Source organism: Megascapheus bottae, chromosome 3 (genome assembly GCF_031878675.1).
Source record: "Megascapheus bottae isolate mThoBot1 chromosome 3, mThoBot2.hap1, whole genome shotgun sequence".
In the NCBI taxonomy this organism is placed as follows: domain Eukaryota; kingdom Metazoa; phylum Chordata; class Mammalia; order Rodentia; family Geomyidae; genus Megascapheus; species Megascapheus bottae.
The window spans coordinates 32,100,365-32,118,983 of NC_143511.1; the positions used below are offsets into that span (position 1 = coordinate 32,100,365).

Below are 18,619 nucleotides of genomic sequence, written 5' to 3' on the forward strand. Positions count from 1 at the left end.
CAGTTCTCTTTTCAGGTGAGGCTAACATGCCCTCCTTTGATGCACAGCAGTCCTCAGCCTGGGCAGCCTGCTGGATGACCAGCACTGGCATTCCCTTCTCCTGGAGCTACACAACACACATGGCAGCCTCACTGTGGACAAGCACGCTCGGCTTTTCCAGGCACAGCCAGGATCCAGCTATCTGGATCTTGATTATAAGGTGGCACAATTACTTGTTAAGTGTATCAGATTATATCAGAGAAATGAAATATAGTCTCCTAGAGAAAATAGTATTACATAGAGCAATACCCATCCTTCTCTAGAAATTCAGACTCTGGTGGGCTACTTGTATGGCCATCACATAGTGGGAGATACATATACATGGGCCACTTCAGTGGTGACACAGATCTACACAGCCACAGCATCACTAAGTGAGAATCCTTATAGAGACTACCTTGTCCAAGCCGTCTGTCCTGTCTTTTTTTTTTTTTGCCACTCCTGGGCTTGAGCTCAGGGCCTGAGCAGTCCTTGGACTTTGTCAAGGCTAGAGCTCTACCACTTGAGCCTCAGCACCACTTCCAGCTTTTTTCTATGTATGTGGTACCGAGGAATCCAACCTGGGACTTCGTGCATGCTAGGCAAGCACTCTACCACTAGGCCAAACTGTCTTAAGCCTCTATATGATCATGGCGTGGTTCATAATTGTGCAAACACACTACTGCTCTGTCTTACCATGCACAGATGTTAGCCTTTTTTTTTTTTTGGCAGTACTGGCACTTGAACTCAGAGCCTAGGCACTGAGAAGTTTTGCTCAAGGCTAATGTTCTGCCACTTGTGCCATAATACCGCTTCCAGCCTGACTGAACCCAGGGCTTTGTGCATGCACGGCAAGCACTTTACCATTAGGCCACACTCCCAGCCCTAGATGTTAGTCTTTTGATGTGAGTAAATATACTGTTAAGTATATTTTAAGAAGATATTTTAGGCCAATCAGTATGTATTAAGACCCTATCTCCTTGTCTCCTAAAGTGCCTAGTTTAAGAAGCTAATGTATGAAAAGAAATCAATACAACAAGCAGTATTTTAAGTAATGTTGTTTTGGACAATTCTAGGTCTCTCTCTCCCTCTCTCTCCCTCCCTCCCCCCCCTCTCTGTGTTTGTGTTGGTACTGCTGTCTGAACTCAGGGCCTACACACTGAGTTCCTTTAGATCCTCTGCTCAAGGCTGACACTACCACCTGAGGTACAGTTCTACTTCCAGCTTTTTGGTGGTTAATTGGGGATATGAGTCTCAGACTTTCCTACCCAGGCTGGCTTCGAACTGCAGTCCTCAGATCTCAGCCTTGGGGAGGAGCTAACATTACAGCATGAGCCACCCACAGCTAGTTGGATAATTCCTTTTTCGTTTGGAATTTGATTGTAAGTCATAAATATTCCTTCTTTCATCAGATCATCCTAAACAGACTAAGTGACACTGGAGAGGTCAGGCGCAATCAGTATGTATCTTACATGATTTGTTAAGAATCAAGGGAGAGAAATTTCCGTAAACCTATTCTCTATTAGTTAGGGTTTCTGAAGGTCCAAAGCTGTCAGCATATTGCTCATGTATCACCACCCTATACTGAGTTGGAGGACTTGTTCTGATGCCCCTGCTTAGCATTGCACCAGGCATATCAAGCAAACCAGGGAGCTTCATTCAGTGTTCACTGGCAACAGTACAGGAGACCAATGGCAGAGCTTGCTCTTGAATAACAGCATCGCATCAGTGGCTTAATTACTCTGACCTAATAATGTTATGGTAGAAGCCAATATCCTGTAACCTGGTTGCTAGAAAGTTTGTAAAACCAAAGGTAATTGGAGTAGGATATGTTCTTATGTTGATCAAGATAACATAAATATGAAGTAAAGATGAAACACCATCCACAAATAAGTCACATGACTGACAAATTGTAGTAAGAAACCCTATTGTACATATGGTGAAGACAGTAACAAGTTGCATCTTAAAACTTGATTTGCAATGAACATAGCAGTGTAAAACAATGCAAAACAAAAATTGAGGCCAATTATCACTACACTTGTAAACAGAAACATGTTAGCTTGATAATAGGAAATAATTAAACAATATTATTTAATGCCATTGTTTTTCTTTCTAAGATCAGCTTTGGAGGGATTCCTGAGCATGGGAATTCATCGACATTTCCACACAAGAATTTTGATGGATGTTTTGAAAATCTCTTCTATAATGGAGTGGATATCACTCATCTGTCCAAGAAACACAGTTCACGGATTCTCTTCATGGTAAGCAGGCCTAAATATGAGATTAATAGAAAACCTGCAATTGGATTTATTAATTTAGTTTTTTACATGTTTTTCCTAAAGGTACAAATCATGTATAGTTTACATTTATGCTTTATTTTTGTTTTTTGTATATGTAGTGCTGGGCTTGAATTCAGGGTCGCATACTTGCTAGGCAGATGCTCTCACACTTGAATCATGCCTCCTCATTTTTTTTGCCAGTCCTAGGGCTTGAACTCAGAGCCTGAGTGTTGTCCTTGGGTTTTCTGAAGGCTAGAGCTCTACCACTTGAGCCACAGCACTATTTTCAGATTTGTCTATGTATTTGGTACTGAGGAATTGCACCCAGGTCTTCATGCATGCTAGGTAAGCACTCTACCACTAGGCCAGACTCCCAGTCCCTTAGTTACTTTTTTGAATATAGTTTCTTATTTTTGCATGGGACAGCCAGTCGTGGTCCACAATCCTCCTGCTTACTCTCCTATACACCTGGGATTACAGATGTGAACCCACACTCAGCTTGTTTGTTAAATGATGTTCTTACTAAGGTTTTGCCCAGGGTAGTCTTCAAACACGATACTCTTAAAGTATATATCCTGAATAGCTAAGAGTACAGATATGTGCTTCCACACCCAGACATCTAACCAAAGTCTTCTAGTCATTCCACTTTCTCAGCAAATTATTATATGTGCAATAATACATTGCCATGAACTCGAGACTGTTGAGCGGTCTCTGGAACTTAATCTTCGTAACTGGGACATTCAGTTAGTTTTACACTGATTCCATTTCCACTTCTTCCAACTTCTGATAGTTAGAATTTTTCTCTCAGCTGTGGTGAATTTGATTGCATCTCACATATGTGGAATTCTGCCTTATTTGTTCTGTGAATAACTCCTTTCCTTCCGGTTGAGCCTCACATGGGATTGTCTTCTTCTTCAAAGTGGAATCCAGTTTCATTGTGTGCGTGCACCAGATTCCTACAATTAACATAGGGAGAGGGATTGTATGAATCATTGTATCCATCATGTATGGAATTACTCTATCACTCTTCCCTGTGCCCTTTAGATCATGAATGTCATAGTTTGTAATGTTTTATACAGTGGATCCATGATTATATTTTGCATAGTTTTTAAAAAGTTATTTCTTATACCAGAATTGAAAATGATTTTTACAGTACTACTGCATTTTCCTATTTTTGACAATTTTCTTGTCAATTTATGAGGAAACTTTATATTAGATAATGATTTGTCATTTATGGTCCAAATATTCTGGATTTGTCAATCGTATGAGAAGTATTTTAGGATATATTGGGGTATAACTGTTCTTATTTGTATATAGCTAATAAGGCTGTATACGTTTTATAATTCTGGAGTTTTCCATCTTCTCTCAGAAAGATTGTGAAACCCTAAGGTTCATGTGGCCTTAAGTATTTTACTGTAAAACAAGTTGATTTTGCTGATTTAATTTCTTTACGCTTTATGCTTTATATTACATATGATACAGATCAATTTCTATATTCTGCTTTATGATTTTTGTATATACAGATGTCAGATATGATGTGATTATGATAACTTTGCAATCTTTTAAGTTCTTGGGGTTTTCTGGTCATATTTTAGAGCAGGTTGGTAATTCTGAGGCATGTCCTCTTCCATCTGAAAAATTAAAAATCTACCCAGTTCTGGGAAATGTTCTTTTAGAGGACTTCATTGGAAATTCATTCATCTTTTTCCTTTGGAAATACTATGAATAAAAAGAAATTTGCTTCTAGAACAAGACAGTCCAAGCCACAATAATATGAAAATAAAAGCTTCTGGTGAAGCTGAAGATAAGACCCCAGGCTGCATGACCTCCTGGGTAATGAGGGTTGCCCGGGAGGGGCTGCCTGAGTGGTAGGGTAGGGAGACTCTGGCCTTCTGCCATGCCATCAGCTTTTTCTTGAGATATTTCACTTCCTACCCGAGAAGATGTACCTCTTGTTTGAATGATGAAGTCATGATATAGTGCAGGTAAGGAGCAGTTCCTGAAGTAGATGATCCTGGTTTGTTTCCTGTGCCTAAGGAGAGCTAGAACCTCAAGAAAAGAACTCTGTGGATCTATCATCTCCAAACCAGCACTGGGTCTGTGAAAGGGACCAAAAAACAAAGGAGATGGAAACATCTAAGATTCAGAAACAGGTTTGAAGGAGAGATGCCTTGGATTCAAGTTCACCTTTTCAAATAGTCTTGTGCTAGAAAGTGATCAGAAGCTTTCAGCCTTGGAGAACAGTTATCACAATGAGATGTCAGTTGTGCTCTTCCTAAAGTCCTCTTTCACTGTGTTCTTAGGGAAACGTGTCATTCTCCTGTTCACAACCTCAAACTGTCCCTGTGACTTTTCTGAGCTCCAGAAGTTACCTGGCTCTGCCCCACACCATTGGAGAGGACATGGTGGCCATAGCTTTCCAGTTCCGGACATGGAACAGCTCAGGGATGTTGCTGACAAGTCAGTTAGCTCATAGGTCAGGAGATCTTGTTCTTGTTCTCAGTGATGGGAAACTCAAGCTGAATGTCTCCCCACGTGGACATCCAGTGAAAACCATCATCGCAGGTGAGATACCACATGAACTCTGCATAGTCATATCATTCTCATCTTCTGTCCTAAGATTTGTAACTGTTACAATAGACGAAACACTAAATATGATACTCATATTCCTTTTTCCTTCTAAATGGGCAATTCTATGTGACTCATATATGAGTGCAGAAGCTTAGTTACATGTAAACATAATTGTTAGAGTTCAAAATGAGACACTTAATTTGTGTAGGCTCTTGTTTGATAAATGTGAAACACCTGAAGATGCAGGCCTGACTGTAGGGACTCTTGAACATCATCTCTTTATATCCTCACTAGTGTTCATACTACGGACAGTATGGGACATAGGACTCAAGGCTAGTACTCTTAACACTTTGGTGCATAGTTCCTCTTCTAGCTTTTGGTGGCTAATTGGAGATAAGAGCCTCACAGGCCTTCAGACTTACTTTCCTTCCCTGGCTGGCTTTGAACCATGATCCTCAGATCTCAGCCTCCAGATTAGCTAGGATTACAGCCACACCAACATCTGGCTTAACATTTTTATTTGAACATTTATAAGAACCACACAGGCCAGTCCAGAGCCGTGGATGAAAGTCAGGGATTCCACACATCTATCCCCTGTCCTGACTCACATGAAAAACAACTTCTTAGATAAAAATTACTAGTACACAAACAAGGATACTTACTTTTTTGCCTTCTTAGAGCACACAACACCAGGGAAAAACATTCTACAAGTCTCTGTGTGTCCTCAGATGATATCCTTACCCAGTTGACCCAATGGACTTTAAGTGTATTGTGTGGGCTTTGCAGACAGGCTTGCCACGTACCTGCTGTCACTGTTTGCCACTTATCTGCACCCCCCCACCTCTTGGGGGACATGTGTAGGTCAGCGGAATTCTGAGTCATTGGTTTTGGTTATCAGCAGGGGGTGGATTGAATGATGGTCAGTGGCACTCAGTGTCCTTATCTGCTAATGGGAGTCAGCTGAGCATGAAGCTGGACGGCGATGCAGCCCCTGCCCTTCATGCCCTGCGTGGATGGATGGGCCCCAGTGATTCCTACTATTTTGGAGGTAAGTGAAAGGCACGGGAAATATTCGAATCAACTTTATCTTTTCAGATCCTATATTTTATAGCAACTGGTATTTTTAAATGAAATTAAAACTGATGTTAAAGAATTACTTTTCGCTTCATTGATAATCACTTGGCAGTGGCGAGTGGGCACAGCAATCTTTACCTAAAATGACAGTCTGTATGTTCGGCCTTACTAATGAAATGGTTTTGAACCTCCTCCATAGCACTTATCCTCAATTCTACAGCTTCACGTTGACCTCCTGAAGAAATACTGATGCCTGAACTCTACCTTCAGGGATTCATATGTAACTGGTCCAGATTATTGCCATGTGCAGGCATTACTGAAGGCCACTGTTTTCCATTTCTAATTTTTATGATGCTGTTACAGAGAACTTCCCTGATACTTTTTTTCCAGTCCTGGGCCTTGAACTCAGGGCCTGCGCACTGTCCTTGGGCTTTATCAAGGCTAGAGCTCTACCACTTGAGCCACAGCACCATTTCTGGCTTTTTTTCCTTGTATGTGGTACCGAGGACTCGAACCTGGGTCTTGTGCAAGCTAGGCAAGTACTCTACTACCACTAGGCCAACCTCCCAGCCCACCCTGATACTAAATAACCCTTACCATCTTAATTACTGGTGTTTTTGCTGAATATGGATGTCATTTTAGTCTGGATGTTGGCAGCAACTCTACTTTGAGTTCAGCTACTCAAAACATAACTTCCAGCCAGTAGGTTTAGCTGCACCTGGGAGCTGGTTAGAGATGCTGCCTCTAACCCCTCATCATCTTCACAGAACCAAGACTTCAGTATTTGTAGTGTTGGAAAGGAAAGAATCATTCTACTCCCATTGTCTACACATAAAAGCATTATATATACAGGGGAGGAAGAAGATTTGATTGTCTATTAATACATTTTTTTCTGCTCTACTTCTACTAAGCAATGCATTTTACTATGACAATTGACCATCTCCTCTGGTATCTAGTAAATGAAGCTTTGCTTGCTCAGTGGATCTTTGGTTTTAGTTCAGCCAGGGAGTAGGAGCCTCTAAGGATCATGAATTTCTCTGTCTTTGGGGCAGTCAAGTAGAAATATAGGCCTGTGAATAATAAGACATGCTTGATCTTGACTAAGCCCTTCTGATATTATTCTTGTTTTGCACTTCATTTTTGTTTCTCTCTAAAATCTTGGCAGAGATAGATTTATAACCCAACTAGAAAATACAAGCACTCACTATGAATTGGCAACAAGTACATAAATCATGAATCAGATTGTTAATTTCTTAAGTCCCTGGAGTGGCCAACTCATTTCAGAGATTGTATTGCTTGCTCTAGTTGTTTGTTGAACATGGTGCATACCTGACTCTCCAGAGATTTTTAATCTTTGCTACTTATCATAGATTTTTATAGCTCTGATGAAAAATAGAGAATTTTTCCAAGAGTAGTAGCTGAAAATATAAAAGATACTGAAGCACCAAGAGTGTTACCTTTTTTGTTTTTGCCAGTCCTGGGCTTGAGCTCAGGGCCTGAGCACCGTCCTTGGACTTTCTCAAGGCTAGAGCTCTACCACTTGAGCCTTAACACCACTTCCGGCTTTTTTCTATGTATGTGGTACCGAGGAATCAAACCCGGATCTTCATGCATGCTAGGCAAGCACTCTACCACTAGGCCAAACTCCTGGCTCATGTTACCTGTTTTTGTTTTTGTTTTTTTTGCCAGTCCTGGCATTTGAACTCAGGGTCTGGGCACTGTCCTTGGGCTTCCTCAAGGCTAGTGCTCTACCACTTGAGCCACAGCACCACTTCTGGTTTTTTCTTTGTATGTGACACCAAGGACTCGAACTCAGGGATTCGTGCATACCAGGCAAGCACTCTACCACTAGGCCATGCTCCTTGCCCCCCAAAAGGTAAAAGAAGAAGAAAGAAATTCTTTCTTTGCTGTTTAATGATACAAAACAAAATATGCTGGAGAAAAATGTTTTTCAAATCTCGTTTACATTTTAACATTCTACATGTTCTGAATATGCCATGTCACATGAACACGGCTGCTGTGAAAGGAATCATTACCAGGAAATAGGCCATATGCATGTAATTTAAAAATCACCATTTGTTTCCTGAAGTGATGTTTGTGGGCTCACTCACAGTTATTGTTACAATACCTCCGGAGCTTCTCAGCCCCCGGAGAACTAGTATTCTGAACCTTTAACTAATTTATCTTTCATAATGCTCTATACATTTATTATTTATAGAAGTAATATTAAATATGTGCTGTTTGTGTTATCTTGATGATTGGGTTACAGTTCCCAGGTCCAGACTTTGAGGAGTCCCAGATTAGGTCTTCCACCTTCTATCCCCATATGCTGAATAAAAAGACATGGGGAAGGGCAGAGAAAGGAGATTACATGGTGGCTAATAGAGAAAATTGGAGGCATGGATGAGAAAGGTATGTGTAGTTAAAACCAGTTTTAATATGCAACTTCACCATAAAGGCAAAATGTGTATTTCTTATTATTACAGTTAGTGTGACTATAAACTTAGGCCAAATCACAACATTTTTGAGACAGAGAGATGATAACCAGTAATAATGACAGGGCAGCAGGCATAAATCAGCACTATCTGGCCACAGGATCTACCTATATGATATCTTCAGTATTTTAGCCCAGCAGTCCCAGAGTGTGGCTTTCTTCTTGTGAGAGAGGTCCACTGGTACATTTACAATGTTTTATGGGTCAAAATAGAAATTTATGAACTCTGTTAGTTAGGTGTCTTTTGCGCAATTTGGGCCTGTTCTATTATCTATTTTATTTTAAATTAATTTTAGGAGTTGTTCTAGGAGCAGTTTCACTGACACTTCCCTTATAGTGTGGGCTTTTGTTCTGGTCATGCTTGTGGATTGTCCTCTGCCTGTGTCTTAATATTTAGGCTGTCCAGAAAACGCCTCTGGCTCTGGATGCCGGAGCTCCCTGGGCGGGTTCCAGGGCTGTCTGAGACTCATCTCTATTGGTGACAAAGCGGTCGATCCTATCTCTATACAGCAGGGAGCAGTAGGGAGTTTCAGTGATCTTCAGATAGATTCCTGTGGCATTATAGACAGGTAAGTAAGCCATTCAGGTTCAGAATGCTGTCATGTCTGAATTCAATTTTTAATCTACTTAGTTAGTTCATAAGCACATGAACAGCTGGATAAGTGTATCCCTTCTTTCCTCTGTTTCTGCTATGCCAAATAAGGAAGTACATTCACACTGTTAGTTCTCCATTACTGTAATGAGATACTATTCCTGAGCTAATCCATTTATAAAGACAAAAGATTTATTTTGGAGATTTCAATCTGGAGTCTCTTGGTACAGTTGCTCTGAGGTCTTTGGTGAAACAGCAAAACAGCATGCCTTGAGTATCTCATCCTTAGAATCATGAACAGCAAGAGACTGGATCCCACCCCACTCTGCAGGACACATTCCCTGAAAATCCCTGACTAGGCCCAGGCCTTCAAACTTTCCTCACCTCCTTCTGCAGTCATCAGGCTCAGGTCTTTGAAGCACTGGACAGTGGAGTACTTTAAGATCTAAACATTGATCATGGAAAACTAATGTACTGTTTTGATTTTATGTTAATATTGTGCCTTGCAAATTATAATATTTTCTTGGAAGACAAAGTCATGAATTTTCCATTTCTATGCCTTTAAGCAACCTAGTTTTTGTAAAATACCAGCCATCCTGTGTACTTACTGATGCAAATCGTGTTTCTAACAGTTGTATTCCACAGGTTAGGAAAATGGATGTCCTCTGTGTCCTCAATGGAATAGGGATAGAGAAATGATAGAAAACAGCTAAGCTAGGCTAGACCTAAACAGGGATGAAATGACTGGCACTAAATGGCTTTCTAGAGTTCTCTGTGCTATTTTGTTGTGTTTTATGTTTTTTTCTGTTCCTTTCACAGCTATGCTAGTAGAATGACCGAGGAGGCATGAGAACTGTGTGTTTAGTGTCTGCTCTGTAGTTAAGTTGGACATGACTAATAGGAACCTTATGACCAAGCTAAGCCTACTAGGAAGATTTTTTAATATCCTTTCAACATTGGCTATTTTAAAACTGACAGTCTTCTAGAATCAGTAAGAAATTTAAAATCGAATATATATTTCTTTTTTTAAAAGGTAAAATCATGTTTACTCGTTTTTAGTTATTATCGGTAGCTGACATTTTCCACTTTTCTATATGTATATATGTATATGCATATGTAATTACATTTGCATGTATACACATAATACAGGTGTAGATAGATATACACATATCTGTATACACATATGCATAATACATACACACACATATAGCTTTCAAAGAGCAAAGCTAAAGGCTCCAACAATTTCAATAGGAGTATAATCTGTACAGTATTAGAGGGAAGATGTTAAAACAGGCCAGGTGGTCCTTTCCCCAACTTTACCTGCCTTCCCTTGATATTTTTTGCTTTGTTTTATTTCTATGTACCGATGACTCACTGATTAGTCTCCAGGCAGCAGGACAGAAGAGAACAGGTGCTCCCTGGATAGCTTTGCCCCGTGGTGGTCATTCTCCTCTGTCACTCATTTTGCTCCTGGGAATCTCTCATTTTGAATAAAATTTTAGAATTACATAAATTTCCCATTCACTTTGGGCTTGCTTATAGATGGCTTGGTATGGGCATTCATACCTTTGTGTTAGTGAGCAAGAGAGCAGCCTTTTGTTCTATATTATTCTAAATTTGGTTGTCCAGTGCTTAATTATATATAATGTGATGAGTTTTAGGGTTTTTTTTCCTAACAGTTGTTGTGAAAGCCATTTGAATGATGAATTGGAGCACAAAGGAATAAGGATCAATCCAAATCCTTTATAAGGCTGCATTTACCTGAGTGAATTTGTGTGAACTGAAAATCCTGATAGACATGATAAGAATGAAAACCAGTAGCCTGGGAAGTACTAGGGAATTAGAAAATAACATATATAGCAGGCTGATGTGTTTTTAAGCTAAGTTATTTCCTGGAACATATGTGCCAAAAACATATTTGAGCTTTTTACAAAAGAATGTTGTCCTTCTTGTGTCTGATTACTAAACATTGTGTTGTGGTTGTGGATGTTGTTGCAAGGCCCTCTTGGTCAAAGCTGGTCACATCGTCTGTTTTTGTGATGATGCCGGTGCTGGACCTGAGAGAGAGGAGTTCTGCCGTATCACATGATGAGGGCCCTAGGCAGGAGGGAAACGTAACTCTGTGTCTATCTGAGGTCATTGAAAGCTACTATTACCCTTCATATATGTGCAACAAAGCTGTAGGCTTTTTGGTGAAAAATGAACAGAACTAATACAAGGAGAAGTATTGAAAATATACCTATCACAAATGTTACATTTAACCAAGCTTTCTAACCTTGGTTATGTGTTATATTCACAGACCAAAGGGCAGACCCAACTGCCTCTGTCCTGTTGGGTTATTTCTATTTACTGTTGTCCTTCATCTTTCTTGTAACAAACCAGCATGACAAGCACATTTTATTGTGACTGCATTTGAAAGACAGCAGTGTTTATCTGTCTTCCTTTAGGTGTTTGCCCAGCTATTGTGAACATGGGGGTAAATGTTCCCAGTCGTGGGCTACCTTCTCCTGGGACTGCACCCATACTGGCTACACAGGAGCCACCTGCCATTCCTGTAAGAGGCATATGGCACTTTGGTTACTGTTCTCTTTCCTATTGCCTGTCATTCTGTAGTACATATGTCTGTGTTTTAACTAAATGACATAAAAAACAAGAAAATATGGTATTTTAGAAATCAATGTTTCTTCCCTTTCCCTCTCTCCCTCCCTTCCCTTCATTATCTATTTTTGTACTGGTACTAGAGATTGTGTTTTGCGCCTCCTATTTCTTACTAAGTCCGTTAGCATTCTACCATTTGAGTCACACTTCTACTTCTGGCTTTTCTCTGGTTAACTTGAAATGAGAGTCTTGAGGATTTGTCTACCAGAGCTGGTTTTGAAGTATGATCCTCCTATCTCAGCCTCTTGAGTAGCTAGAATTATGGGCATGAGCCACCAGTGCCCAGCTAAAGATTCATCTTTGTCTGGCATGGGTTTTTTTTTTGGGTAGTCCTGGGGCTTGAACTCATGGCCTGAGCACTACCTTGGGCTTTCTCAAGGCTAGAGCTCTACCACTTGAGCCACAGTACCACTTCTAGCTTTTTCTATATAAGATACCAAGGATTCAAACCTGGGTCTTCATGCATACTAGGCAAGCATTCTAGCACTAGGCCAAACTCCTGGCCCCAATGTCTGGCATGTTTTTTTTTCTTTCCATATTTTTTTTATTGTAATTAGTAAAAGGGTTACATGATATTTGCCAGATAGAAGGTGCATTAATTCACATACATTGATACCCTTTCACATGTCTTGGTACCCATTTCCCTCCCCCCCCACACCCCCCACCCGTCTTGGTTTTCCCCCCTTCCCTATCAAATTTCAAATATCCAAATACAAATAAATTCAATATATCAGATAACAAAGTGAGATACTATACCAATATGAGATAACCAAGGGACAGCAAAGGAGATGAGAGACAACATAGTACATTAAGGACAACAATCATTCATTATATGGCTTTTGTTTCAATATCCTGGAGGTCCTTTCAATTAGCTTCACATTATATGGCCTTATGTATCAAGATTTTGCTCTACTGCAAATCTCTGCTAGTAGAGCCCAAGGTTTCTACTGATTATGACGAATGAGGGAAACCATTGAGCCTAAGTTCCTTTGAGTCTGGCTTACTTCACTTAATAGGATTTTTTCTAAGTCTTTCCATTTCCTAACAAATGGGGCGATGTCATTCTTTTTGACAGCAGCATAGAATTCCATTGTGTACAAATACCACAACTTGTTGATCCACTCATCAACTGAGGGACATCTAGATTGGTTCCATATCTTTGCTATGGTGAATAGTGCTGCAATGAACATTGTTGTGCTAGTGGGTTTAGTATGTCCTTGTTTCTGGATGGTTGGGTAAATGTCTGGCATGTTTTTAAACTAATTTTATTTTCAAATAATGTGAAAGCAGGTTGCAATAATATATAATACAAAATATAGAACACCAAAGAAAAAGAACAGGTAAAGGGAAAATGAGCTATAGCAAAAAAAAAAAAAAGCTCTGAATTTTTGTCTTCCAAAGTAAAATGATGTGTGAGCAGCTAGGTACTATCCTAGTAGCAGTTCTAGATAGCAAGAAACCAGGTAAAGTTTCAGGTCTTGTTTAACCTAGGTGCTGGTAGTGATGATAAGAATTAACATATGCTGAGAAGTTTCAGTATGTCTGCAGGATTCTAGTTCTTGGCATGTTTTAGCTTCATAAATCCTTAAAACTCAAAAGAGAGAAGAGTTACTACCTACGCTGTGCTTGAGGGAGGAGGAAGCTGAAGCAGCTGCTCTGGGTATTGCAGCTTGATCACAAAACCAGAGCCAGGGCTGTCAGGGACCAGGCTACTGGTCAATGTTCAAACTAACAAGACTTTATTCACAACTAGTCACTAGCAAGTATGAGCAATGTGACACCGAAGTCCTGCTCTTATAAGGACCAGCACCTCTTCTCTCCCTGCATCTTTAGAGGAAGAACTTTATGTGTCGGCTTTCTTTAGTTTCTTCTCCTAGGGAAATATATTGCATCTTCAAGAATGTGAGTTAATTTTAGTCCACATAAACTGAAGTCAAAGAAGAGCATGGATAGTCATAAGTCATAGTCAGAAAAAGTCATAGTCACTTTTTTTTTTTTTGGCACAGAATCCCAGGACAGCTAGTATGGGTTTTGGGAAGACATCCCAGAGTCTCCAGTGATGTGGGTTCCATGAGAAGCCCTCGGCAGACTAGAGGGAGCAACTTATCCACTAAACACATCAGGAGCAGCTTTCCGCCATCCCCAGTCAGAATTTACCATGTAAATCTTTTTTTTTGGAAGAGACTGGACTTCACAGAAACCTTAGGGTAAAGATTTGGCCAAAGTCTAAGCAGCAGGGCTATATATTATCCCAATTTATGGTTTTCATGCAGATGTCTCTTAATATCTAACTGTGCTTCAGAACTTCAGCTGCCTGATGTGATGTGGGGAAGCTGAGACTCAGGCAGAACAGTGCAGCATGGCATCATGTGGTGGGGAGATGGGATATTGCGTAGTTAACAGTGGAGCCATCCATCCAATGATGGCTTCTGTATGACCAATGGTGTTCTCTGCAGCTCTATATGAGCAGTCTTGTGAAGCCCATAAATACCGAGAAGACTCTTCAGGACTCTACTACATTGACTCAGATGGAAGTGGTCCCCTGGGACCAGCTCTGGTGTACTGCAACATGACAGGTTAGCTAATAAGCTATGCTACAATAGTTAAATTCCTGTAAGGCGTGCTGTGTGCAGCAGCAAAATGATGGTTATCTTGGTTCTATTTGATAGAAGAAATGCAAAGGGTACACAGAATAAATAATTATAAACACTAACGCCAAGCTTATTTGTTTATTTGTTGTTCTGTGAAATCGTTGTAATGCAGTTACATTTCCCCTGTAATACAATTACAGGGAAAATGTCATTAAAAAAATAACCTATACACTTAAGCTTCTATAGAAATTCCAACAGCCTCCCTCAGGATCTGTTTTCTGGTATCCTGAATAAAAAATGGGCACCAATCCTCATCACTCAGTTTGCCCTATTCTTGCTAGTTTTCCTGAGTTTTGTGATAGTACCCTTCATAGAGTTTCAATCAGTATTCTTCCACCACCTCTTGGAGTTCTTGTCCCTGGATCTGTGTTTGGATGGGGTACATTAAGACTCTGTGTGCAGGGGAGCTGTTAGATGTGACCCTTGATGCACACATGGTATAGAAGAAGAGTCAGGCAAAATATACCAGTTCGGGTGGAGGAATCACAAAAGGCAGTATGGTTTTCTTCACTTATAAACATTGTGAAATATGTTTTAATTAACACCATTTCTTTCCTAAAGGCCTCCCCACAGGCAATCGATTTAACAGAAGTATGTCGAAATCTGTCAGCAGAACTTCCAAAGATTCAGTAGTAGTGGTTATTGCCAGAAATACTTAATTAGATGCACAAATGTCCACATTGTTTCACTATCTTAACTATAAATGAGTGGCTGTCACCCCACTACTCAATATTTTAGCACTGGTACCAGTGCTTCACAAATGTATTCCTAGTGAATCAGGAGGCTACATCTGAGGATCAAGATTCAAAGCCAGCCAGGGCAGGAAAGTTTTTGAGAGTTTTATCTCCAGTTAACCAGCAGAAAACCAGAAGTGGAGCTGTGGCACCATAATAGAGCACCATTCTTGAGCAAAAAAGCTAAGGGACTGTGCCCACGCCCCAAGTTCAGGCCATCATTTGGGCTCCCTTCAAAAGGGCTGGATATGTTACTCATTAGTGAAATGCTTAATTAGCATGCATGAAGCCTTGGTTTGAATTTGAGTCCCTTCTACCACAAATGCATAATATATACGTATATTTATATATATACATAAAATTATATAATATAATACAACCACTATATTAATGCAATAAATATATTTATATTACATGTAATATACAATAAATAACAGTATATATGATTATGTATTATAGAAATATATACTTTATATTTCTATATACACATATATATTTATATAAATATAAATGTATAACTATACTATACATATATAGATAAATATATGGTAAACTATAATTATCTATTACATCAATACAATTATATATAATATATAATTTTTCATAATTATGTAGGACTCAGCCTTCTGAATAGCTAGGATTATAGAAGGGAACAATAGGCTCATATCTATTTCTATGTTTTTTAACCAATTCAAATGAGAGATGTTTCTCTTAACCATTTCAACCTAGTTTTGATATCCTTTCTTTGTTCCAACCCAATTTCTGCCCACCAGATACTGTGTGGACCTCAGTACAGCATAATGGATCCCACTTAGTCAGAGCCAAAGACTCACAGGGAGATAGCCTACAGCTAGTGCATTTTAACTATAGGGCCAGCATGGACCAGCTGCAGGCCATAGTCAACCATGCAGGAACTGACTTTCCCCTGCAAGAAGCCCAGGTTCTCAGAGCACCATGGTAAGCAATGAGCCTTTGATTTTTTCTCCCGGGTAACTGACCTGCCAGACTTCCCTCAAGTCCTGGGACGAAGCTGGACCCCGCACCCTGGCGCCTCAGCGGCTCCGCCTCCCTGCCCTCCCCGGCCCCCTCCGCACCGCGCTCCTACCTCAGTCCTGGACCCCAACTCGCGCCCCTGAGCTCCGAGCCCCTGCGGCCTCACCGCCAGGGCCCGCGCCCACCTCCTCAGACCGGAGGGGTCCTCGCGACCCCAGGACCGCACATCAGCCCGCCCGTGCCGGACACCTACTCACCGTTCAGAGAGACGAGCGCCGTCACCCCTCAACCGGCCGTTGAAGCACCTCCAGCGGGCTTTCCGGAAGGTACTGCCGCCGCCGCCTCCACAGCCGCCTCCACCGCCCCCGCCGCTGCCACTGCCTCTGCCTCTGCGCTCCTTTCAGCGTCAACTCGCGCCTGCGCGTGGCGCCCCCTCCCGACGAATGGCAGGAAGAACCATAGAGGCACCTCGGTGAACGGGAGGAGGGGCCTGGGAGGGAGACCAGAGAGAGAGCCGGCTAGCTCGCCTCGAAACCTTGACTGCCCCTTGCGGTCGGAGGAGAAAAGAAACCCAGGACCGCAAGGATCCACTCAGGGAAATCGTGTGTGCGCGCGTGCGTGTGCCTTGAGAGGTAAGAAACACGGGTCGTATGGGCAAACAGCTTCTGGGTGGCTAGGATTACAGCAGTGGGTCACTGCACCTGGCATGTTATTCTTTTTAGTTAAGATTTCATTTATGTATCACGGCTGGGAGTTGGCTTAGTGGTAGAGTGCTTGCCTAGCATGCATGAAGACCCGGGTTCGATTCCTTGGTACCATATACATAGAAAAAAGCCCGAAGTGGTGCTGTGGCTCTAGTGCTAGGGCACTGGCCTTGAGAAAACCCAAGGGCAGTGTTCAGGCTCTAAGTTCAAGCCCCAGGACTGGCAAAAAAATAAAAAAGAGTTAATTTATTAGTATTGAAGGGAATGTGTTTTATCTTGCCAGAGAGAGAGGGGGGGGAGGGGGAGAGAGACAGGGAGAGGGAGAGAACATTTCTTGTTCCCTGTGCTGGAAATGGAAATAAAGACTCCCAACCATTGTAGAGCAGTTGGACTGTTTCCATAACGTTCTGTTTTCTAAAAAAAATTTAAGTATAACAGTGATATTCACATGACAATATGTTGGAAATGAACTTTACAACTTGGATGGTGGGGGGAGGAAAAGTGAAAGAAAACCTGGGAAGGGGTAACATTATTGAAGAATTAATGTTCTCACTATCTTGCAAATGTAACAAAACTCCTCTATACATCATCCTGATAATAAAGTAAAAATTTAAAAATTTATTATAAAGGTGATATATACAGAGGGCTTATAATTACAAAGTCAGGTAATGAGGACATTTAATTTTGAACAGCACACCTCCTCCCTCATTTTTCCCAGTTTTTCCCTTCCTCCAATGTGTATAGGTCTAACAACATAAGGTCTAGTGAGTATGTATCACTGCTGAGTTGCTTCTCCATTTGTCCCACCACCATTTCTCTGCTTCCCCTTCCCCACCCTAAATCACATCAACTTAAATACAAGACAAAATGTACAGAAATTAAAAAAGAACAACAAAAGGAAGGGGAGAAAAAAAGAAAGAAAAGGAAAAAAAAAAAAAAAAAAACTAAGTGACGTGAGCCAGACCTAATGAAACCTAAGCCGCATGGTTTCCCTTATTTGTAATCATTAGAATGTACCAATAAATGTACAAGTAAAAACAATGTATAGTGAAAGACAAATAATTACACTTAGACATGATTAATTTACTAGCACTCTAAACATTCACACAGCGAGAACAAAAGAGGATATCCTTAGGAGAGAAGCATAAGGGCCCAATATCCAGCTATTCTTTTTTTTTTTACTTTTTTTTATTGTAATTAGTAAAAGGGTTACATGATATTTGAAGAAACTGTCAGTATAGTCAAAAATCCTACTCAGTTGCTGCTTATCTCTACTGAATTTTGTCATTGCAAAACTCCCTTAAATCTATCATATTTCAGTTAATACGTTTGCATACAATTACATACCACCAACATACTTACTTGTTTTGATGCAAGTTTTCCCTCCCCCCACTTTAAATATGTTAGTTTCTGCGGTGCAACTGTTTTTATATGATATTCACAAAATATTCAGAAAGGCCCCAGGTGACTTGCATCCTTCTTTCCCAATCTAAGGTTTTACCCCAGTTCAGAAACCTCTGGGCTTTGAGTGCTATCGTATGCTTTAAAAAAATCTCCCATTCATTCCTCCTTCACAGGTATACTGGAAAGTTTCTGAGGACAAAAAAGCGGGATGTGGGCTGGGAGTTTTGCCTAGTGGTTAAAGTGCTTGCCTAGCATGCACGAAGACCCGGGTTCGATTCCTTGGTACCACATATATAGAAAAAGCTGGAAGTGGTGCTGAGGCTCAAGTGGTAGAGTTCTAGCCTTGAGAAAGTCCAAGGACAGTGCTCAGGCCCTGAGCTCAAGCCCAGGACTGGCAAAAAAAAAAAAAAAAAAAAAGCGGAATGTGCTCGAAAGGGAAAATCAAAGGAG

The 18,619-nt window shown here is 40.8% G+C and overlaps 1 protein-coding gene and 1 long non-coding RNA gene across 2 annotated transcripts in view; both read left to right on the forward strand.

The window, feature by feature from the left end:
* LOC150065237 (contactin-associated protein-like 3) overlaps nucleotides 1–16,361 on the forward strand; it is a 39,036-nt gene extending 22,675 nt beyond the window's left edge. Inside the window, 9 exon segments of the mRNA XM_090329033.1 lie at nucleotides 48–199; nucleotides 2,133–2,276; nucleotides 4,598–4,859; nucleotides 5,767–5,913; nucleotides 8,831–9,002; nucleotides 11,473–11,579; nucleotides 14,140–14,259; nucleotides 15,842–16,008; nucleotides 16,074–16,361. Of these exon segments, the coding sequence (XP_090185159.1) occupies nucleotides 48–199; nucleotides 2,133–2,276; nucleotides 4,598–4,859; nucleotides 5,767–5,913; nucleotides 8,831–9,002; nucleotides 11,473–11,579; nucleotides 14,140–14,259; nucleotides 15,842–16,008; nucleotides 16,074–16,361 (1,559 nt within the window).
* The window catches only part of LOC150065233 (uncharacterized), a 256,479-nt gene that overhangs the window by 142,837 nt on the left and 95,023 nt on the right, over nucleotides 1–18,619 (forward strand). The gene's annotated exons all lie outside the window — the stretch shown is intronic.